The sequence below is a fragment of the Carcharhinus amblyrhynchos genome, chromosome 11 (genome assembly GCF_965287045.1).
Source record: "Carcharhinus amblyrhynchos chromosome 11, sCarAmb.v2.hapA, whole genome shotgun sequence".
In the NCBI taxonomy this organism is placed as follows: Eukaryota; Metazoa; Chordata; class Chondrichthyes; order Carcharhiniformes; family Carcharhinidae; genus Carcharhinus; species Carcharhinus amblyrhynchos.
In genome coordinates this window covers 6,153,817-6,177,300 of record NC_137334.1, presented here as the reverse complement: position 1 = coordinate 6,177,300, position 23,484 = coordinate 6,153,817, and the positions used below count along the sequence as shown (strand labels likewise).

General features: G+C 42.8%; 2 protein-coding genes across 3 annotated transcripts in view; both read right to left on the bottom strand.

Moving 5' to 3' along the window:
• acadl (acyl-CoA dehydrogenase long chain) overlaps nt 1-11,131 on the bottom strand; it is a 55,778-nt gene extending 44,647 nt beyond the window's left edge. Inside the window, exons 1-2 of the mRNA XM_080198498.1 lie at nt 11,035-11,131; nt 4,521-4,697 (exon numbers count right to left, since the gene is read on the bottom strand). Coding sequence (XP_080054624.1) covers nt 4,521-4,697; nt 11,035-11,114 — 257 coding nt within the window. The 5' untranslated portion in view covers nt 11,115-11,131. The remainder of the gene's footprint in view (nt 1-4,520; nt 4,698-11,034) is intronic.
• Nucleotides 11,132-18,038: 6,907 nt separating this feature from the next.
• LOC145349880 (myosin light chain 3, skeletal muscle isoform-like) overlaps nt 18,039-23,484 on the bottom strand; it is a 30,623-nt gene continuing 25,177 nt past the window's right edge. For both annotated transcript variants that reach the window (XM_080198496.1, XM_080198497.1), the window contains exons 3-7: nt 22,430-22,573; nt 22,123-22,296; nt 19,718-19,795; nt 19,546-19,588; nt 18,039-18,333 (exon numbers count right to left, since the gene is read on the bottom strand). In XM_080198496.1, coding sequence (XP_080054622.1) covers nt 19,560-19,588; nt 19,718-19,795; nt 22,123-22,296; nt 22,430-22,573 — 425 coding nt within the window. In that variant the 3' untranslated portion in view covers nt 18,039-18,333; nt 19,546-19,559. The remainder of the gene's footprint in view (nt 18,334-19,545; nt 19,589-19,717; nt 19,796-22,122; nt 22,297-22,429; nt 22,574-23,484) is intronic.

The following is a 23,484-nucleotide window of genomic DNA, read 5'->3' as shown; positions in this document are numbered from 1 at the left end:
TCCAACAGTGCAGCATTCCTTCAGTACTCCATGATTGCCAGCTTAGTTTTTAGGTGTCCAAATCACCAACCGGTCCTGGTCCCCCCCATGCCGACACTATAATTAAGAAAGCCCACCAATGCCTCTGCTTTCTCAGATGACTAAGAAAATTTGGCTCTCAAACTTTTTCAGATGTGCCATATTTCATTTATTATTGTCACGTGTATTAGTTTACAGTGAAAAGTATTGTTTCTTGCACACTATACAGACAAAGCGTACTGTTCATAGAGAAGGAAACAAGAGAGAGCAGAATCTAGTCTTACAGTCATAGCTAGGGTGTAAGAGAAAGATCAGCTTAATGCAAGGTAGAAAACATTCTTTCTGGTTGTATCACAGCTTGGTATGGCTCCTGCTCTGCCCAAGACTGCAACAAACTACAAAGGGTCATGAATGAAGCTCTCAATCCAACACGCAAAACAGCCTCCCACTCATTGACACTGTCTTTACTTCCCACTGCCTGGGAAAGGCAGCCGGCATAATTAAGGACCCCACGCACCCTGGACATTTTCTCTTCCAACTTCTTCTGTTGGGATATATACAAAAGTCTGAGGACACGTACCAATCGACTCGAGAACAGCTTCTTCCCTGCTGTCAGACTTTTGAGTGGACCTACTTCATATTAAGTTGATCTTTCTCTACACCCTAGCTATGGCTGTAACACTACATTCTGCACTCTCTCGTTTCCTTCTCTATGAACGCTTTGAATGCTTTGTCTGTATCGTGCGCAAGAAACAACACTTTTCACTGTATACTAAAGCATATGGCAATAATAAAATCAATAATAAAATATTAGATGCCCTGATCTGTAGAGTGAGACTTGAACACATTTCAGAAGTAAAAATGTTACCAGCAAACCAAGTCCAACAACTAGACATGGCCAAATATGGAAAACATAAGCCCATTAGTGGCTCATCCCAAATCCCACTGAGGGCAAGGGAGCTGCTAGCAATTGAGAACTGCCATTGTCACCCTTTATTCAGAAAGTGGTTCAAAACCATCCACCTTCCATGACAACCTGAGTCTGTGGATAGGAACCATTAGCTTATTTTCAGCTTGAAGGCCCCAGCGTAAATCACAGTGCACTATGAAGCTTGGGGTCATTTTGCTCTCCTGCAGTAACGCAATTACGTATATACCACAGTTGTTTGTCTATCTCAGGGATGCACTAAATACCACCTAAAATTAAGACTGATGAATATGGTGAAAATAGTTAATTGCCATTAATAAACACAACAGGACATAATGAAAATTCTTTTCACAGGTTGAAATGCTCAAAAAAGCAGCAAAGCCATCACTTGCTGGAGTCACTACTGATTTCGTTTTACACCCACTCTTGTAGCAGCCTTCTTGGAGGGGTGGGGGGAGGTAGATAGCAGCAGAAAGCATACCTCTGAATGTCCATATTTGAACATATCTTATAATAGATAAGTTTCCTGTTTTATAGCAGAGATATTTGACATTTTATATACTTCTCTTTTCATTTCCAGTGCAGACAGACCACCATGCTCTGAACTTTATAACACTCCCAGAGATCTGTTGCAATGAACCGGACAGACTGGAAACTTGTCAATAAATCAACAGAACAGTCTGTTTGAACTCTTTTGCAGGTTGGCTCAGACACTCCAAACACCTTTTTGATCTGAGCACCAAAGAATGCACAAACCCTCAGCCAGTTACAATTTTGGAGTAGCTGAAAAGTTGAATATCTTTTGTCTTTTCAACCCTTATTTCGTAATCTGTAAAAGAAACATGAAAGACCTATCATCTCACGTATTTCCACAATAAATCTTCTGATTTAATTCATAGCATGCACTAATATGGTTTATTTCAATTAATAGCAAGTTTCAGAGACAGGTAATTGCTGGATTTTCTCAATGATGCTTCTGTTTACTTTCACCTTCATGTTCCTCCATATACATTTATCTCTGAGACACTCAGACTACTCCTGGGAAAGACATGTGGGAGACACACCTTGCCTCTGCTTCCCAGCTCACACTGTGTTGCCCACAAATGCATTTATCTTTTCTTTCATTTCCATTTCATTTTCTGAATATGTGCACATTCAGATATATAGTCTTTAAAGTTGTCCTATTATTAATTTGCCCTACTCTTCTGTGATTTCTTGGTGCTTAAAGGGTCCAGAGGCAGTTGGCAGCATTTAGAAGAACAGGTGAAAAGTGAATAGCAGTGGAGGCTGGAGCAGACCAGGGGCAGAGTCCTACAACATCGAGTGAACAGCCCATGTGATATCACAGGTAAGCGATTGGTAGATGAGCTTTTCCGTCACTTCTTTTCATGATTTGTTAACATTTAGCCTCATCATTAACCTGTACCTTCTCACTTGCAGCTTCGATGAGATATCCTTAACCCTGGCACTGGACAGGAAACTCAGTCTTCCTCGGGCAAGCAACACTTGCTATCGAGGTGGACACTACAGAACCACAAGGGGATCCACAAACTCCCACATGCTGTCCCTACAATACATTGCTTGGCCCTGCATCCCTATTTTATTTAGTTAGATTTTTAATTTAACTACTCATTATCTCTGTACTTTCTCCTACTTAGCCTTCAATCTTAAAACAAGTCAGAAAAGGTAGAAGAGCGAAATACTCACCTACCAATTACCTCTGATATCATATGAGAATGCTCACTCAATATTGCATGACTGCTGTGGCTGATCTCCCAGCTCTCTGCCCTTTGTTTGCTTGTGCCCCCACTGCCACTCACATTTTACCAACTCTGCTAGATGCTGCTAACTGCTTCTGGGCCCTTTTCTCACCTGCTCTAGCCCCACTATTCCACAGGCCATTCCTCTAATCCAAAAGCTTACATTCTCAGCAAAATGACTAATTGTTAATCTCACTACTGCTGCCCAGAATGGAAGAGGTTATAACCAATTTCTTTCAATAAATGCAGAATGAATGTTTATCATAAAATACAAATTTATTTTAACAGGTTTGCAAGCATTGGTTAACACACAATTGAATTGGGAAGTATAATTATCTGTCACTTCTAATGAATTCCCCTAATACACATACAGATACATACACAGACGAAGGACAAGTTGATAAAGCCCATCTCTGCAGAGAGATTCTAAGAGGACAGGTGTTATAAAGGATATGGTTCATAGAATCTCAATGTTGTCAACCCAGAGTTTCTTGTGAAGTTGGGCCATTGATCTCGGAGGCCATCTGGAAGTTATCACCAACTGGTCTCAACTTTGCAGATCAAAATGCAGACCAGTTACACTCAGATTAGTGTTTTGCAGTTATAGAGTCATAGAGGTTTACAGCATGGAAACAGGCCCTTTGGCCCAACTTGTCTATGCCACCTTTTTTTTTAAAGCCCCTAAGATAATCCCAATTGCTCGCATTTGGCCCCTATCCCTCTATACCCATCGTATCCATTTAACTATCTAAATGCTTTTTAAAAGATGAAATTGTACTCACCTCTGTTCCTACCTCTGGCAGCTTGTTCCAGACACTCACCACCCTCTATGTGAAAAAACTGCCCTTCTGGACATTTTTGTATCTCTCCTCTCTCACCTTAAACCTATGCTCTCTAATTTTAGACTCCCCTGCCTTTGGGAAAAGATATTGACTATCTACGTCATCTATGCCCCTCATTACTTTACAGACCTCTATGAGGTCACCTCTCAGCCTCCTACGCTCCAGAGAAAAAAGTTCCAGTCTATTCAGCCTCTCCTTATAACTCAATCCATCAAGTCCCGGTAGCCTCCTAGTACATCTTTTCTGCACTCTTTCTAGTTTAATAATATCCGTTCCATAGTAGGGTAATCAGAATTGCACACAGTATTCCAAGTGTAGCCTTAGCAATGTCTTGTACAACTTCAGCAAGACGTCCCAACTCCTGTATTCAATATAGGTCAATAGCCACACCCAATTTTAGGCAAGGTAGAGTGGGCAAGCCAGAACCAGTTAGGGTAGTCTTCCATAAGACCACAAGACATTACAGCAGATGCCATTTGGCTCATCAAGTTCTGCACCCCATTCAATGAGATCATGGTTGATCTGGGCACCAGGGACTCGGGTTTGATTCCCAGCTTGGGTCACTATCTGCATGGAGTTTGCATGTTCTCCCCACGTCTGGGCATGTTTCCTCCACGCCTTCCAATTTCCTCCCACAGTCTGAAACAAATGCTGGTTTGGTGCATTGGCCATGCTAAATTCTCCCTCAGCATACCTGAACAGGCGCCGGAGTGTGGCAACTAGATGATTTTCACAGTAACTTCATTGCAATGTTAATGTAAGCATATTTGTGATACTAATAAATAATGTTTTAAAAATTAAAAATAATCCTCAACTCCATTTTCCTGTCTTTGCCCCATAACCCTTGATTCCAAATCTCTTGATTTGAGACGGTGGGGTTAGTATGCCTGTGGTAAGATTAACAGCTGGGAAATTACAATAAATCATTTGAATTTTTAGAATAATTTTACTCAAATGCTGAGGGCTACATACTGTGTGTGATATGGAACCACCTCTACTTCAAAGAATCTTCTCACACTTTGTCTGAATATATCATGCTCTTCAGAAAAGATTCGACGAGCACCAATGTCCATTAGATTCTTGGTGAAGGAGGTTTCTGGGCGAGAAACTTTCTGGGTCCCATCACATTTTGTTTGTGTGCTATGTAGTCTAAGAGAAAAACAAATAAGAGGTTGGATAAGAATTCAAGTACTCATCAGAGAATCACAGAGTTGTTAGAACACAGGAGGCTAGTCAGCCGAAACAGCAGTCCACCTATTGCCTTCTCCCCTTAACTCTGCATATTCTTCCTTTTCAGATAAATCAAATTCCATTTATAATGCCTTGACTGATCCTGACTCCACCACATTCTCAGGTAGTACTTTCCAGACCTGAACCACTCACTGCGCAAAGACATTTTTCCTCACGTTGCCTTCACTGCTGACTGGGTAAGGCTATTTTGTCAGAAATCCTTGGGTACCAGCAACCTTATTTGATTCTCAATACAAACAGTACTAGACACCATGCATCCAAAGCAAGGTATTTAATTATTTGTGCACCAGGAGAACACCAGTCTCCTACCCCCCCCATTCCCTTTCCATCGAATTGGCTGGAGTGGTTCTGATGTTACAGAGAAACAAGTCAGCAGTTATATCAGAACCAGTGATTTTTTACATCTTTCACTGACACACATATTTGCCAATTAAATCCTGGCTTTTCGCCTTTTCTCATTCAATGAAAAACAGACTTCTGCTAATCCTTCATTTGCATAGCATATCCCCATATCTCGCCATTGGTATTTGTTATGGAACACATCTGGTCTTGTTCACCCTCCGGTGAAGGTCAAAAAGCAGAATGTTTTGAGGCCTAGGCAAGGAAAATATTAGTGTAAAGCAGATAGGCTCCCTTGAACTAATTACATTCTCACAAGCTGTTAAGAGAAGGCATGTTTTTTTTCTAATCTGAGCATTTTAACTTCCACACTTTAATCTATAGATTTCGTTAGTAATGAGATACTTGAATTTAAAAGCTTCGATTTTAAAAACCAGTGATTGGGAAACACTGTTTAGGAGTTCTGGAAAGAAAGGCAGTCTCAAAATGATCCATTCAGTAGAAAACCACATTCTTTGCAATATTACAAAACAGTCACTGGTTGTAGCCAATAAATAAACTATACCCAAACATCACATCCTTAACTTTCATTAGGAATATGGTAACAGCCTGCAAGGTCAGCAACACGGAGACCCTACCAATCATAACAGCAAAGCCTCATATAAATAAATCTATCTAGTGCCCTGCACAACATCCAACCAGGATGACATGTGGATAGCATTATGCAGCTTGTGGCAAACAGTCACAGCTGGGGACATTTGTACTCGGTGGGGATTGATTGCACTGGGACGAGATCAGGATGGAAACAGATTCGCTACTCACCATTTATATGGGATCAGGCAAGGAGATGAGAAGAAGGTCTGACAAAGATTCAGCGGCTTTAATTCAGCACAAGGGAAGTCCAAGATTTCTTCTGAAAGTTTCAGTCAAGTGGCCAGGGGAAAGTAAGACTACAACTCACTAATGCACAGGTAGGAGGTCATATCCCTGCATGATTTGTTGAACGGACATAGAAACATAGGAAGTAGGAGCAGTAGTAGACCACTCAGCCATTCATTATGATCATGGCTGATCATCCAACTCAAAACTGTTGCCGCTTTCCCGCTGTATCTTTTGATTCCTTTATCCCAAAGAACAACAAAATGTTTTGGCCTCAACTGCTTTTGGTAGTAACGAATTAGACAGACACACCACATTCGGTGAAGAAATTTCTAATTTCAGTCCTAATTAGTTTACCCCATATTCTTAGATTGACTCCTAGTTCTGGACTCTGCCACCATTAGGAACATCCTTCCTGTCTAGTCCTGTAAGAATTTTATATGTTTCTATGAGATTTTCCCCCTCATTCTTCTGAACTCCAGTGAATATAATCCTATTAAACTGTATCTATCCTCATATGTCAGTCCCTCCAGGAATTAGTCTGGAGGAACCGTACATGAATGAGATCTAACCATGAAACCTGTCAACCAATCCTCTATCCATGCTAATATATCATCCCTAACTCCATAAGCCCTCAGTTAGCCTATCAACCCTTCAAGTAGCACCTTATTAAATCCCTCTTGGAAATCCAGGTATACTACATTTACTGGTTCACCTTTATCCATCCTCCTAGATATATCCAGGAAAGACTCTAATAAATTTGTCAAACATGATGTTAGGCTAGCTGGCCTGCAATTCACTGTTTTCCCCCTCCCTCCTTTCTTAAAAGGCAATACAACATTTGCCAACTTCCAAATTAACGAGGCTGCTCCCAAATCAAACAAATTTTTGAAAATCATAGCTAGCCCAGCCACTATCTCTACAGTTTATCTTTCAGAATCAGAATGCAGGCCATCAGTCCTGGGGATTGGTTGGACTTTGGCCTTCCAGTTTCTCAAATACTTTTTTCCACTGATATTAACCTCCTTAATCTTGAAACTCTTGTCTTTTGCTGTGAAGACAGATACAAAATATTTGTTCAATGCCTAACACCACCATGGTGGGTCAGATCTCAAACAATGACGAGACAATATAGGAATGACAGAGAATCTAGTGAACTGATGCAGCAACAATAATCTCTCCCTCAATGTCAACAAAACAAAGGAGATTGTCATCAACTTCAGGAAGCGTAAAGGAGAACATGCCCCTGTCGGCATCAATGGGGACGAAGTAGAAAGGGCCAAGAGTGTCAAGTTTTTAGGTGTCCAGATCACCAACAACTGTCCTGGTCCCTCATGCCAATACTATAGTTAAGAAAGCCCATCAATGTCTCTACTTTCTCAGGAGACTAAGGAAATTTGACATGTCAGCTACAACTCTCACCAACTTTTACAGATGCACCATAGAAGGCACTCTTTCTGGTTGTATCACAGCTTGGTATTTCTTCTGCTCTGCCCAAGATCGCAAGGAACTACAAAAAGGTTGTCAATATTGCCCAATTCATCACGCAAACCAGCCTCCTATCCATCGACTGTCTATACTTCCTGCTGCCTCGGCAATGTAGCCAGCATAACTAAGGACCCTATGCACACCGGGCATTTTCTTTTCCACCTTCTTCCTTCGGGGAAATAGATACAAAAGTCTGAGGTCACATATCAACCAACTCAAGAACAGCTTCTTCCCTGCTGCTGTCAGACTTTTGAATGGACTTACCTTACATTAAACTGATCTTTCTCTACCACCTAGCTATGACTGTAACACTACATTCTGCACTCTCGTTTCCTTCTCTACGAACAGTTTATTTTGTCTGTATAGTGCACAAGAAACAATACTTTTCACCGTACGTGACAATAATAAATCAAGTCAAATAAAGCCAGTATGTAGAAGGTCCTAAAAGAGAGAGAGTTGTCGTGGACGGTGTCAGAAATGGTTAGCACTGCCGCCTCACAGCACCAGGACCCGGGTTCAATTCCAGCCTTGAGTAACTACCTGGATAAAAGCAAACTAGTGTAACTAACTGTGTGGAGTTTGAATATTGTCATTGTGCCTGCATGGGTTTCCTCTGGATGCTCTAGTTTCCTCCCACAGGCCAAAGATTCGCAGGTTAGGTTGAATGGCTATGCTAAATTGCCACTTAAGGTATTTAGGTTAGGTGGATTAGGGAGAAAATAGACAGGCACTGTCAATAATTTTTATTTCCTCTCTGGCCACTGGAGAGGTGCCGGAGGGTGAGAGGACAACCAATATGATACTGTTAATCAAGAAGAGAGAAAGGGATAAACCAAGCAACTACACGCCAGTCAGTCTAACCTCAGTGGTGGGGAAACTATTGGAAGCAATTCTGAGAAGCAGAAATAAAATACATTTAGAGGAGCAGGGATTAAGGTCATGTCTGACCAACATGATTGAATTTTTCGAAGAGGTGACCAGTGTGTAGATGAAGGCAATGCATTTGATGTAGTCTTCTTGGACTTCAGCAAGGATTTTGACAAGGTCCTACATGACAGACTGACAGTGAAGGAACACGCCCATTGGATCCAAAGATATTTGGCAAATTGTACCCAGAATTGGCTGGGTAGCAAGCAGCAGAGGCTGATGGCTGACAGGTGTTTTTCAGACTAGAAGACTGTACCCAGTGGGATCCTGCAGAGATCAGTATTGGGGCCCTTGCTGTTTGTGGTTCATATAAATGATTTAGATTTGAATATAGGAGGGTTGATCAGTAAGTTCGCGGATTATATGAAAATTGATAGGTGGTAAATAGTGAGGAGACTGAGATTACAAGAGGATATAGACGGGCTGGTCAGATGGGCTGATCCGTGGCAAATAAAATTCAATTGGGATAAGTGTGAGGTGCTGTTTGGACAGGACAAACAAGACCAGGGAACACATGATAAAATGTCAGAACCCTGGGAGGCACAGAGCAACAGAAGGACCTTGACGTGTATATACATCTATCCCTTAATGTAGCAGGATAGGTGGATAAAGTGGTTAGGAAGGCATATGTTGCCTTTATTTCCCAAGACATTGACTTTAAGAGCAAGGAGGAACAATGTAAAAAATGTTGGTTAGGCCACAGCTAGAGTTATGTCAGCAAATCTGAGATCCACATTACAGGAGGGATGTAATTGCACTAGAAAGGATATAGATGAGATTTACCAGAATGTTGCCCGGACCAGAGAGTTTTAGTTATGGAGAGAGATTGGACAGACTGGGGTAGTTTTCCTTGGAGCAGAAGAGACCGAGGGGGCCAGCCATGATTGAGATATATAAAATTATGAGGAGCATGGATAGAGTAGATAGGAAAGGTTTTCCCTTTGTGGTGGAATGAATGACCAGGAGGCATAGATTTAAGGTAAGGAGTAGGAGTTTTAGAGGGGATGAGAGGAAAAAAACTTTCACCCAGAGGGGGTGGGAGTCTGGAACTTAATGCCTGAAAGGGTGGTGGAGGCAGAGACCCTCATAACATTCAAAAAGTATTTAGATGTTGCACTTGCAATGCCAAGACATACAAGGCTATGGGCCAAGTGCTGGGAAATGGGATTAGAAAAGTCAGGTAGTTTGTCTTTTACCAGCAAAGGCATGATAGACCAAAGGACCTTTTTCTGTGCTGTATAGCTCTATGACTCTAATATACATCCTTGAGGACTTAGCCAGCCAGTCAGTTGTGATGCTACTAAGCCATTTTTGGCAACAGACACTGAAGTCCCAGAACAAAGAACTGCCCTCAATTTTTTTTTCCCCTAAGTGATATTCAAATGGAGAGCTACTGATTCATCAGCTGAGGGAGGGTGATAATTGGTAATCAATAAGAGGTTGCCTTGCTTAGGTTTGACCTGACGGCACAAGCTTTCATGGCACTCAATGTTAAGGACTCAGAGGGCCACGCTACCTTGTTTGCCTACTATTCTGCCATATCTCAGTTGTTCTGCTGGTGAACACAATGTACTCAGGAATGGAGATAGATGAATCTGGGACATTGGCTGATTAGGAGAGCCACGGGTATGCCAGGCTGGACAGAATTGTCCAATGGGCTAAGTGCTCCAATGTTGATGGGGAGGACCTTGCAGAGCCAACTGGGCTGGGTATGTCTTTGTCACATTCAGTACCTAAGTTGATGCTGGCTGGTCTGTCTAATTCTATGCTTCGTGAGCTCAGGTTCAATTCCTGTTGTGTGCGCTGAATTAGCAGATCTCAATATGGGCAGCAACAGTGCTACACAACTGGTTTTGGGAAGAAAGACAGCTGGCCTTTGGGGAAAAAAGAGAGGGACAATCAGCTCACAAATGACATTTGAGATTTTAGCTGTGGGAGATATGTAATAAAATTATACACAATGGTTGAATGATTTTGCTTCATATAATGTAAATTCTCCTTCCAGTGAGACACCAACAAGCTGTACCCCAGCAAACATAATCTCTCCTAGAGATGTTAAGGAGACAATTGACTAAAACTGAAACAAACTGAAGCACAAAAAGACCTACGTATGCATTCAGTAAATTTGCCAGCCTTGTTTATTCTGCACACAGGAACCATGATACCTAAATGTTGGAACAACATTAATTATACAATTTATAGGACATTAAATGAACTGTGACAAGAGTTCTGATTATGGTGTTTTGAAAACGTTTCTCTCATATAATTACTTACATATTAACCACATCGTAAACAGTGACCAAAGCAAGGAGGAGTTCCAAAATCAAGAACAGGTCACTGAATCAACATAGTTAAAGTTCATGTAGATATGGGTCTTCCCATGGTAATGAGGCATTGTTGCTCAGCTCTACCAGCTCTCTGGGCCTCCCACTGCTGTAGTTTGGGTAGACTCACCACACCAGGTTAAAGTCTAACAGGTTTATTTGGCAACACAAGCTTGTAGTTTGGGGCCAGCACTGAGGAGTCTCTCTGTCTCCTCAGGGACACAGTCCCCTCAGGACTCAACCTGAACACAGATATCTATCCCTTCCTCCCTCCTCACCTGGACACTGCCGCTCGGCACAGCCTCAGGCCCGGCTTGCTCAAGTACCCGCTGCCCAGCAACCTCAGCGCCGCCATCATCCAGCGACCGCTACTCACCACACAGCTGGGGGGGCGGGGCTTTGTGAGGGGCGGGGTTATGTGTGTCGGTGGGCGGGGCTTCCGAGGTTATTCAAATTAGCGGGGGCGTGTACTGCGAGGGTAGGAGGGAGGGGCCTTGGGGAAGGTGGGCGGGGGTTTTACTGGAGGTGGGCGGAACCTGATGAGGTGAACGGGACACGGGACGCGATGAAGTGGGCGGGGTTTAAGGGTGGGCGAGGTTATATGCGTCGGTGGGCGGGGCTTCTGATATTATTCAAATTAGCGGGACTATGTATTGCGAGGGTGGGAGGGCCTTAGAGGAGGTGGGCGGGGCTTGAGAGGAGGCGGGGTTCTGGACAGAGGAGATAGGGAGGATTTTCTTCCCATTGGCAGATGGATCAAGACAGTGAGACCAGGTTAGAGTCCAACCAGTTTATTTGATAGTAAACCCACAAGCTTTCGGAAACGGTGTTCCTTCATCAGGTGTGTGGAAGGTTCAAGACAGTGAAAAGTCTGACAACACCAGGTTTTAGTCCAACCTATTTATTTGATAATATACTCACAAGCTTTCGGGGTTAGCCCCTTCGTCAGGTGTTTATGCCAGTCCAACGCCAGCATACCCACATCATGACTACGAAGGTTCAAGAAACAGAGGGCACAGATCTAAGGTAATTGGCAAAAGAAGCAATGGTGCTGAGGTAACATGTTTTACCACAATGAATAGTGAGTGCACTGCCTGACAATGATTCAATTGAGACATTCAAGAGGAAATTGGATTATTATCTGGAAAGGAAGATTGTGCTGGGCTATGGGGAGAAAGCTGAGATGTGGCCTTAGGTGAACTGCTCCTACTGAAAGCTGGCACAGACACAACTGGCACAGATAGCCACCTTCTATTATCAGCAACCCTCACGGGTGCTCCCAAGATGTTTCAGAGGCTGAATCTGCAATGGACGAAACAGTTTGCCTCATGTTCTGATAGGAGCAAATTTAAAAAAAAGTAACAGAGGCACGACGTATAAAGAATAAAAGAAATACATGCACTAACATATTCACCCTTCACGACCACCAGATATCACAAAGTGCTTTATGGCCAGTTAAGTCTTCCTTGAAGTTTAGTTGCTGCTACAAAGTAGGAAATAGCACAATCAGTTTACACTCGGCAAGTTTAACAGATCGGGTACAGTAATCAACTTTTGCAATGTTGATTGAGGGATAAATCTTAGCCAGGATATCATAACCATCTGGCTCCTCTTCAAATTAGTACCATACGATCTTCTACACCCACCTGAGAGGGCAGAACCAGGCCCCAGTTTAATGTCTCGTCTGAAAGATAATACCAAACTGGAGATTGAGCCTAAATTGTGTATTCAAGACTCAGAGATCAGAGTGCTGCTCACTCAACCACAGTTGAAAGTAATCAACCCATGCTAATTACACCACATGATAGCCCTGATGTGATAAAAGTCCGTCAAAATTCTTCAAAACGTAAAGGTAATGGGCCTTGTAGCTCTGCCAGTTATGCAGCCATTCACCTTTGCTTATTCTTGGTAAATGGGGCATGGACAACCATTATTTAGAGATTTACAACACGCTGGGACAAAATCATAAGTGAAATGCATCAAACATACACATCGAGTATTGAATAGAGATAATTCATTTTTAATATTCCTTGCAGTTTTTCATTATTTTACACTGCAGGAAATAAAACAGGAGGCTAAAATATGGTGATTCCTGTATGCTTCTGTGAAGCTCCTGTAACAGATTAGCATCTCCCCAACCCTTTGGTCAGAGCTGAAAGGCAGTTTCTGAAGATTCCCTGACCTGCTTCTTTGAGGTTTAGGTTTTTTTATACCTTTGCTAGGATAGGGTGTGAAACTCACTGCCCATTAGCTGTTACTTTCCAATAAAACTCCCAGATGGCTCCACTATTCCATAACATCTTTGAAGCTATTTACAGAATTTTAGATCCATTCCAAAACTGAATTTACATTGTAAATCCAAGAATGTTCTGTTAACCTTAACAGATTACTGTTTCAGTCTCAGCTGGAGAATCCTGTCCACACCTTCGAAAGGACATTAAAGTTTTGCAGTGGGAATGAGGGAGTGATCATTTCAGTTATGTGGGGAGACTAAAAAAGCTAAGGGCTTCTTTTGTTTAGAAAAAGGATTAAGAGGGGGGCCTCCTGGAGGTCAGAATTATGAAAGGGTTTGATCGAGCTAGTAGGGAGAAACTATTTCTTCAGGCAAGTAGGTGAATAACTAGACTTTAAATTAACCAGAAATGAACTAGACTGCATAATAGAATAAAACAAAATTAAATGTAGGTTTGGTTTATTTAAACTTTTCTCACCATATTCACTATAAAGATCCAACAGCTATTGTTAACAGGACAGTACAGCTGCAACATCTTGGAACTCAAAGGGGCAATTATACCATGGCCAGTCCACCTAACCGGTGCACCTTTGGACAAAACAAAAGCAGAAAATGCTGGAAAATCTCAGAAGGTCTGACACTATCTGTGGAGAGAAGATATAGCCAATGTTTCAAATCTGGGTGACCCTCCATCAGAGCTCTGGTAGCAGTAGAGGTAGAAAAGGTTGGCGAGGAGGCATACAGAATAGTTTTCTTTATTGGTTAGGACCTGGAGTATAAGAGCCAGGAAATTATGCAAGGATTGACATAAAATATGAGTTGAACCAAGCTGGAGTACTGCAAACCATATTACGGGAAGAATTTTATTAGGGTGTGACCAGGAATGGGGAATTTTAGGAAAGGTAGGATAGGGTGTGGCTGTTTCCTTTAGAATAAAGGAGGCAGAGGGGAGATTTAATTGAGGTGTGTAAAATTATGAGGGACTCAGAAAGAGTGACCAATGCCCATTTCCTTTAGCAGAGAAATCAATAACCAGGGGTATCAATTGATATATGGTGGTGGGAGTAATTTTCTCACCGGAGATGATGGGGTCTGGGACTCACCAATTGAAAGTTGGCTAGAAGCAGCAAAAATGAAAGCAGATTGTTGTTCACATTTGAGCAGAGAAGTTTAAAAGGTGATTGGAGATGTTTAAAATTAGACCATCATGTTCACAGAGAAAATGGGGCAACTATTTCTAGTGACAGGAGGATAAGCAGAGGACACTGATCCGTGACAGAGGAACCAAACTCAATATTAAAAACCATTATTTAAAACACAGTGACTGGAATGTTACAGCCGTTCACACAGGCAGGATTTTCTACCAAATTCTCCAACCTCGTCAAGCAGAAGCCAGCATGAACAGCCAATAAAATCGCACTGAATCGGTTGTTCTGATAATTGAATGAGTTTCAATACTAACATTGGAAAGAGAATTGGATAAAAAGAGAAATAAGAATACAGGGCAATGGGACAGGAGCAGTGCATTGGAATTAATGCAGCTTCTCTCACAGAGATGTGACATGCTGGTTGGCCTCTTGTTACTGACTCCATAAGTTGTCAAATTGGGCTGAAGACAGCATTGGAATCGGTTGTGTGGGAAACGGGATCGGGGTCGGTTGTGTGGGAAACGGGATCAGGGTCGGTTGTGTCGGAAATGGGATCGGGGTCGGTTGTGTGGGAAACGGGATTGGGGTGGGTTGTGTTGGAAATGGGATTGATTTGATTTGATAAATTATTGTCACATGTATTAACATACGGTGAAAAGTATTGTTTCTTGTGCGCTATACAGGCAAAGCATACCGTTCATAGAGAAGGAAATGAGAGAGTGCAGAATGTAGTGTTACAGTCATAGCTAGGATGTAGAGAAAGATCAACTTAATGCAAGGTAGGTCCATTCAAAAGTCTGACAGCAGCAGGGAAGAAGCTGTTTTGAGTCGGTTGGTACGTGACCTCAGACTTTTGTATCTTTTTCCCGATGGAAGAAGGTGAAAGAGAGAATTTCTGGGGTGTGTGGGGTCCTTAGTTATGCTGGCTGCTTTTCCAAGGCAGCGGGAAGTGTAGATGGAGTCAATAGATGGGAGGCTGGTTTGTGAGATGGATTGGGCTGCATTCACAATCTTTTGTGGTTACATGCAGGCTTGGCTTGAGCAGGAGCCCATACCAAACTGTGATACAACCAGAAAGAATGCTTTCTATGGTGCATCTGTAAAAGTTGGTGAGAGTCGTAGCGGACATGCCAAATTTCCTTTGTCTTCTGAGAAAGTAGAGGCGTTGCTGGGTCGTTATACTGGAAACGGGATTGGGGTTGGCTCTGTCGGAAATGGAATTTGGGTTAGGTTGTGTCAGAAACAGGATTGGGGGTCGGTTGATTTGGAAATGGGATTGGGGTCGGTTGTGCTGGACACAGGATTGGGGTTGGTTGTGCTGGACACGGGATTGGGGTCGGTTGTGCTGGACACGGGATTGGGGTCGGTTGTGCTGGACACGGGATTGGGGTCGGTTGTGCTGGACATGGGATTGATTTGATTTATTATTGTCACGTGTATTTCCAGTGAAAAGTATTGTTTCTTGCACGCTTTACAGACTAAACATACCTTTCATAGAAAAGGAAATGAGAGAGTGTAGAATGTAGTGTTGCAGTCATAGCTAGGGTGTAGAGAAAGATCAACTTAATGCAAGGTAGGTTCATTCAAAAGTCTGATAGCAGCAGGAAAGAAGCTGTTCTTGAGTTGGCTGGTACATGACCTCAGACTTTTATATCTTTTTTCCCAAAGGAAAAGGTGGAAGAGAGAATGTCCAGGGTGCATGGGGCCCTTAATTATGCTGGCTGCTTTTCCAAGGCGGTGGGAAGAGTAGATGGAGTCAATGGATGGGAGGTTGGTTTGCGAGATGGATTGGGCTACATTCACAATCTTTTGTAGTTTCTTGCAGTCTTGGGCAGAGTAGGAGCCATACCAAGCTGTGATATAGCCAGAAAGAATGCTTTCTATGGTGCATCTGTAAGAGTTGGTGAGAGTCATAGAGGACATACCAAATTTCCTTAGCTTCCTGAAAAACAATTCCTGCGTGGAAATGGCATTGGGGTCGGTTGTGTTGGAAATGGCATTGGGGCGGTTGTGTTGGAAATGGCATTGGGGTTGGTTGTGTTGGAAATGGCATTGGAGTTGGCTGTGTTGGAAATGGGATTGGGGCGGTTGTGTTGGAAACGGGATTGGAATCGGATGAGCTGGACATGGGAATGTGGTCGGTTGTGTTGGAAACGGGATTGGGGTCAGTTGTGTTGAATGATGACAGGATTTGTTAGATTGTGTTGCTGGAGGGGAAATGTATCAGCTTGTTTAGGTCTGGAGAAGATTGCAGTTAGCTGTGTTAATTCATCACAGAACTCTTGTGGGGCAGTTCAATTTAATATCATCATTAAAGCTTGACATTTTTGTAGTTCACACAACGGGAGCTAAATTGTCATAAGTGATGGGTGTGCAAGAGTTAAACTGAATTTCTCTGTACTTTATTTGTCTGGGCTCGGGGTAAATTGGATTTGCAGTTGTCACGTCGAGATTTAGAATCAGGAGTTTCTTGGTTTGTTTTAAGATTGTTTCAGTCAGCCTGCTTGACCAGTGAACGCTGGATAAGAATCGGCTTGGTCCTAAATTCCCCTGGAGAACTGGAGTCCACGGAGATAAAAACTGAAATCAGGCCTGTTATAAATGGCAGTTTGTAAATAGGACATAATTCTAGCTGTGGTTTCATGATGAATTATTAAGACATTTCAGTGATACTACTAGATAGGATACTGGGGCAGTATATGTATTAATATCAATACATAATTTATTATTTTATCTTTGATAATGAAGGAAATCATTATCTCTATTAGAATGAGTAACTCTTGAAAATTGATCCCTAACTGTCAACAACTGGTTCCTTCACAGTTGCACAATGGTTAGCACTGCTGCCTCACAGTGCTTGGGACTCAGGTTCAATTTCCCAGCTTGGGTCACTGTGTGTATGGAGTTTGCATGTTTCCCTTGTGGGTTTCCTCCCATTGTCTGAAAGATGTGCTGGTTAGATACATTGGCTATGCTAAATTCACCCTGGTGTACAAACAATGGAGTGTGGCAACTGCGGGATTTTCACAGTAACTTCATTGCCGTGTTGTTTGTTTATGTGGGACACTGATAAATAAATGAAAAACACCTCTACTTGATCCACTCCATACCCCTATTCTAGTGCAATCTCTCCTCTTCCCAGGGTTTTCCCCAGACCAAGGATATGTCTCTTCTGCTGAGTGAGACATCCTGGTTTACTGCAAAACCAGGAGCACACAGGAAAAAACCTCAACTGCTTGTAACTCAATCATCATCAGGTCAATGCCAAAACTTAAAGGGAGGCGAAGGCCTAGTGGTATTATCGCTAGACCATTAATCCAGAAACCCAGCTAATGTTCTGGGGACTCGGGTTTGAATCCAATTCAATAAGAAAAATCCTGAATTAAGAATCTACTGATGACTGTGAAACCATTGTCGGGAAAACTCATCTGGTTCACTAATATCCTTTAGAGAAGGAAATCTGTTGTCCTTACCTGATCTGGTCTACATGTGACTTCAGAGCCGCAGCAATGTGGTTGACTCTCTACTGCCCTCTGACATGGCCTAGCGAGCCATTCAGTTGTCTTATTGCTCATCAAGGGAGACTAGGGATGAGCAATAAGTGCTGGCCAGCCAGCAACCCCCTCATCCCATGAAGGAATAAAGACAAATGCAGCTGTTGCATGATTAAATATCCTGATTAGAAGATAGAGAAACTAATCTTTCCTGAAGGTGTTAACTTCAATAACGCCCCCTCATTGCAGATCTGGGAATTTAAGAGTGAAAGAGTAATCATCCCAAAGAGGAACTGAGTGTGATCATGAAAGCACAACACAACTTGTTGACATTGTTTTTTTTGGAAGTACAGAGTCAATAAATGAAGACTGCCCCATGTGGAGATGCAATATGGATGATACAGCCATAGGTTGACCACTGAGACTTTATTGGATGTTGACTGCCACTTTCCAACCACATCAAACATCATGGACAAACCACACAGTTTTGTCCATCAGGTTTGCCACCACAAACGTCAGTTTTTCCTGTTCTTTCTCTTTGTTGTTTTGAAATACTGTCCATTGGATACAAGTAAAAAAAAAAGTGGTTCTGGTACAGGCTTTAAAGGAGTCTGCTTGCATCGGTCAGAAATCCACAAGTTCCAGGGTTTGATGTTTTGGCCCTGCCAGGTGTTCAGCCATTTAGAACCGTATGCACCAATTCTGGGGAACAAATAAAAGGAGCAACATGTAAGATTTTTGGGGGAGAAATGTAATGAAATACAAAACAATTACTGAACCTGTCACTCAGACTTTGTTCTGACATTGTATCGATCACCTTCCCTCCAACACTGGTGTACAATGGCTGTGGTGTGCCATGTACTGACCTCTCCAAGCCAGAAGGAATCGTGGTGGCACCTTCGCCTCTTGAGGCACAAACCATCCTGGATATATATCACCGTCATAGTCACTGGGTCAGAATCCCAGAACTCCCCAACTAACAGCAAGGTGGGACAAGACAGCTCAATTACAAGGTTCACCATCACTTTCCCAATGACAATTAGGGATGGGTAATGAATGCTGGCCTTACCAATGTCACCCTCATCCTGAAAAGGAAGAAGACAATTTCACACTCTTTTAGACCTTGCTCAAATAATTTCAATGACACATATCCACAGTGGCACAGTGGTTAACACTGCAGCCTCACAGCACCAGGGACCTGGGTTCGATTCCCCACTTGGGTCACTATATGTGTAGAATCTGCACATTCTTCCAGTGTCTGCATGGATTTCCTTCCACAGTCCAAAGATGTGCGAGTTAGGTGGGTTGGCCATGCTAAATTGCCCCTTAGTGTCAGGGGCACCAGCTAGGGTAAATGCATGGGGTTCTAAGATAGGGTGGGATTGTGGTTAGTGCAGACTCAAAGGGCCAAATGGCCTCCTTCTGCACTGTAGGATTCTACGATTCTCTGCTAATTTCTCTCTCAGTGTACCCGAACGGACCCCAGAGTGTGGTGACCAGGGGATTTTCACAGTAACTTCATTGATGTGTTAATGTAAGCCTATATATGACAGTAATAAAATATTTTAGGAGCATTAATCAGTCCCATTCTGCATTATCATGCTGCAAATTTCTGACTGAAGATCAGCCCAAAGATGACTGTTGTTCTCCTCATTTCTCTCACTCCGATCTCTGTACGTCCTTATTCCAAAACACTTACAACATTAGGTACATGTTCACTCAAACAAGACTCACTGGCTATTAACCATTACAACTTAACTACAAAAATGACAAATGGTTTGAGAAATGGATTTGCTATTGATGAGCAAGTGACACACAATATTCCACTAGCACCGACAAATAAGGAACTGTCCAAAAATAGAACAGACTTCAAGACGCGAGAAGACAACTAAAAGGAAACATGCGAATGCGTACCATGGGGATCCACTTTAAACAGACATGATGTGTTTGACAAAAGCTGTCAAAAGGAAACAAAAATAAATTAATAAAACAGAAAGTAAAATATCAAACTAATTTGCAAAAAAAAAGCAAAAGAAGATACAGAGAAAAAAAGGAGGGACATGCCTGAGCTTCTTTGAACACCTACCCTCATAGTTGATGCAGCCATTGGCGTCTTCCTGACCTGTCAGCAGTTGTTCCACCTGATCCTCCGTCAACTTCTCACCTAGGGTAAGGAGCAAAGATTGAAGCTTCAATATTTAAAATGGACAATCTCCTTCCCCTTGCAGTTTATCAGTGCAGCAGTACAGCACTTAACAACTAAACCCACCAGAAATATTAACCACCTGCCCCTTGGTAACGTGTAGCTGTTGGATTTAGATGCCCAGAAAACAACCTTTGATTGCTAATTTGTGAAATCTCACATCAGCTGCCATGCAAGAGAGAGGAGAAAAAAAAACCTACTAAACACAAACAGATCAGCCAGACACCCAAAACACCAGGAGAATTTAGATGGAGAGTGTGTGCTTATTGAGCAGGTGCCCTTAGGAATCCCGACTGAAGCTTCATGAAGCCACATCAATGAGAATATTTCAACACCAACAACTCAGTATTTGTGCACCCTGATTACACAGCCCACCCTGCACTGTCAATGCATTGCCTCCATAAGCTCAGATACTTCCTTCAACACCCCTGCTATGTCCCAGCCCCTCACTAGGCTCTGGCACTAACCCCCGTACTCTTTTATACATGAAAATTAGCCATCATTGGAGAGACAATGGCCTAGTGGTATTATCGCTAGACTATTAATCCAGAAACTCAGCTAATGCTATGGGGACCTGGGTTCGAATCCCGTCTCAGCAGATGGTGGAATTTGAATTCAATAAAAAGAAATCTGGAATCAACAATCTACTGATGACCATGACACCGTTGTCGATTGTTGTAAAAACCCATCTCGTTCACTAATGTCCTTTAGGGAAGGAAATCTGACGTCCTTACCTGGTCTGGTCTACATGTGACTCCAGAGACATAGTGATGTGGGTGATTCTTATCTGCCCTCCAAGAGCAACTAGGGATGGGCAATAAATGCTGGTCAACCAGTGACACCCACATCCCAGGGATGAATTTTTTAAAATTAGATGGATTCTTGGTTTACCAGTTTCATTCCCCTATTTTGTTCCCTCTTATTTTTATTGTTCCGCTTTACTCCTTGTCTTTGTTGTCTGTCTCTGCACTCTTGTCTATTTTCTCATTTTCTAACCCAGTCTCTCAGATCCACCTCTCTCCACAACAGAGGTTCCTTATGCCTGTTCAGTTTAGTATCAGTGATTCCATGCCATTGGTTTCAGGACTCCTATGTCTTTGGCAATATTCCTCCCTTAACACCATTGCGCACAGGTTCCCTATACTATCCAAAGATGTGCAAGTTAGTGGCTTGGCCATGCTAAATTGCCCCTTGGTGTCCCAAGATGTGTAGGTTAGATGGATTAGCTACGTTTGGGGTTACAGAGGTAGAGGGCCTGGGTAAGGTACTCTGTCAGAGAGTGGGTGCAGATTCCCTGGGCTGAATGGCTGCTTCTGCGCTGTAAGGATTCTATGAATTATCTTACATAGAATACAGAACGCTACGGCACAAACAGGCCCTTCGGCCCAAAAGTTGCGCCGATCATATCCCTACCTACCAGGCCTATCTGTAGTCCTCAATCCCATTAAATCCCGTGTATTCATCCAGAAGTCTCTTAAAAGACCCCAACAAGTTCGCCTCCACCACCACCGATGGCAGCCGATTCCACTCACTCACCACCCTCTGAGTGAAAAACTTACCCCTGACATTTCCTCTGTACCTACTCCCCAGCACCTTAAACCTGTGTCCTCTTGTAGTGACCATTTCAGCCCTGGGAAATAGCCTCCGAGAATCCACCCTATCTATACCTCTCAACATCTTATAAACCTCTATCAGGTCACCCCTCATCCTTCGTCTCCCCAAGGAGAAAAGACCGAGCTCCCCCAACCTATCCTCATAAGGCATGCCACCCAATCCAGGCAATATCCTTGTTAACCTCCTCTGCACCCTTTCAATAGCTTCCTTCTTGTAGTGAGGCGGCCAGAACTGCGCACAGTACTCCAAGCAGGGTCTGATAAGAGTCTTATAAAGACCCTTCTTCTTTCTGGTTGTGGGATTTCACCGCGCAGATTTGGCCAAGAGTGACCACATTTCAAAAGTAATTCCTTGCCTGTGAAGCCTGTTCTGAAGCTGTATAAAGAACTGTCTTTTTTTCCCTTACAAAGTGAAAAACAGGACAAATCCCTTCCCTATCCCATTCCCACACACAGAAGGCCCATTTCATCCTAATGTTACAAACACTTCGCTTGACACAAAATGTGTTGGCCGCATCTCATCCAAAAGAGGACAGCAAACACAGAGAATAGAATGTAATTAAGAAAACAATCTTTCTCGACTGGCAAATTCTATTTTGTCAACAACAGCTTCCTATTTATGGTGGAAGATTTAACGATAGTGCTTTGGCATTGTAGACAGTGCCTGCATCATACCCAGTGTAGCCAGAACGTGGCGGAGCTCAGCCCCCATCACAGTGCCGTTGCCTTCCTTGTCAAAGACACGCAGACCCTCAACAAAGTCTTCATATGAACCCTGGTCCTTGTTGTTGGCCATGGTTTGGAGCATGGGCAGGAACTGGTCAAATTCAATGTCTTTGTGGGCCATTTCTAAAAAGAAAAACGGCAACGAAAGGTGAATGATGCAGTTACTCCAGTCTTGGAAAAATCCCCTCAGAAAACAAGGTTTGTGTAGAATCAGAATGGAGACCGCTAAGCCAAAGTGCCTGTGCCAGGGACTTACCCTCAGCGCTGGGGTTGTTCAGAATTTTCTTCACCTCAGCATTGGTTGGATTCTGGCCAAGAGCGCGCATAACATCTGCAACTTGGCTGAGAGTAATCTTGGAATTACCAGTTCTGTCAAAGAGGAGGAAAGCCTCCTTGAAGTCTAAGGGGGAAAGAACATAACAAACACACACAATACAAGAAGGGTGAAAACTTGGAAGAGAACAAAAATTAATGGACAGCACTAAAATAACACACCCAGCCCTAATGCTGCATGATCCAAATGGGAACTGTGGACTTAAGATAAAAATGCTACAGGAAGAAGAACTATGCACTGGACATCATGAGCAGGAGTCACAGTGAGTATGTTGGCTTGTATGCAGTGCAAAGTATTTAGTAATGTATTACTCAAACTGCTTGCACTGATTTACATATTTAAGCCAATATTTTAGCCTTTTAAGGGCATTCCTTTTGAGTTTATCTCAATGATTCTTTCTGGTGAAGTGCAGAGTAGGTGTGGCTAGTTTGGGAAAAATTCCAAATAACTGTATCCAGATGTTCCATTGTGATTCTGTCGAAGACACACAGCTATTTATGAACAAACCCAGAGAGTGCTGGCTGACTGAAAGCTCACTGTTTCTGACAGTTAGTCTTCTCTCTGTTCATAGAATCGCTACAGTGCACAAGGAGTCCGTTCGGCCCATTAACTCTGCACCAACCACAATCCCACCCAGACTCAATCCTCGTAACCCCATGCACTTACCCTGCTAGCCACCCCTTACTAAAGGGCAATTTAGCTTGGCCAATCCACCTAACCCACACATCTTCGGACTATGGGAGGAAACCCACGCAGACACGGGGAGAATGTGCAAACTCCACACAGACAAAGCTGGAATCGAACCCGGGCCCCTGGCACTGTGAGGTAGCTGTGCAATGACAAGACAGCCTTTAATCCAGTCTTCTTTGTGCTGATTTAATGGTTTTTTAAAAATCCCTTTTGTGTCAAGACCAACCACATTAAACAGAGCTAACTAGAGAGATTCAATTATTTTGTGCCATTTAATACAAGGCAGT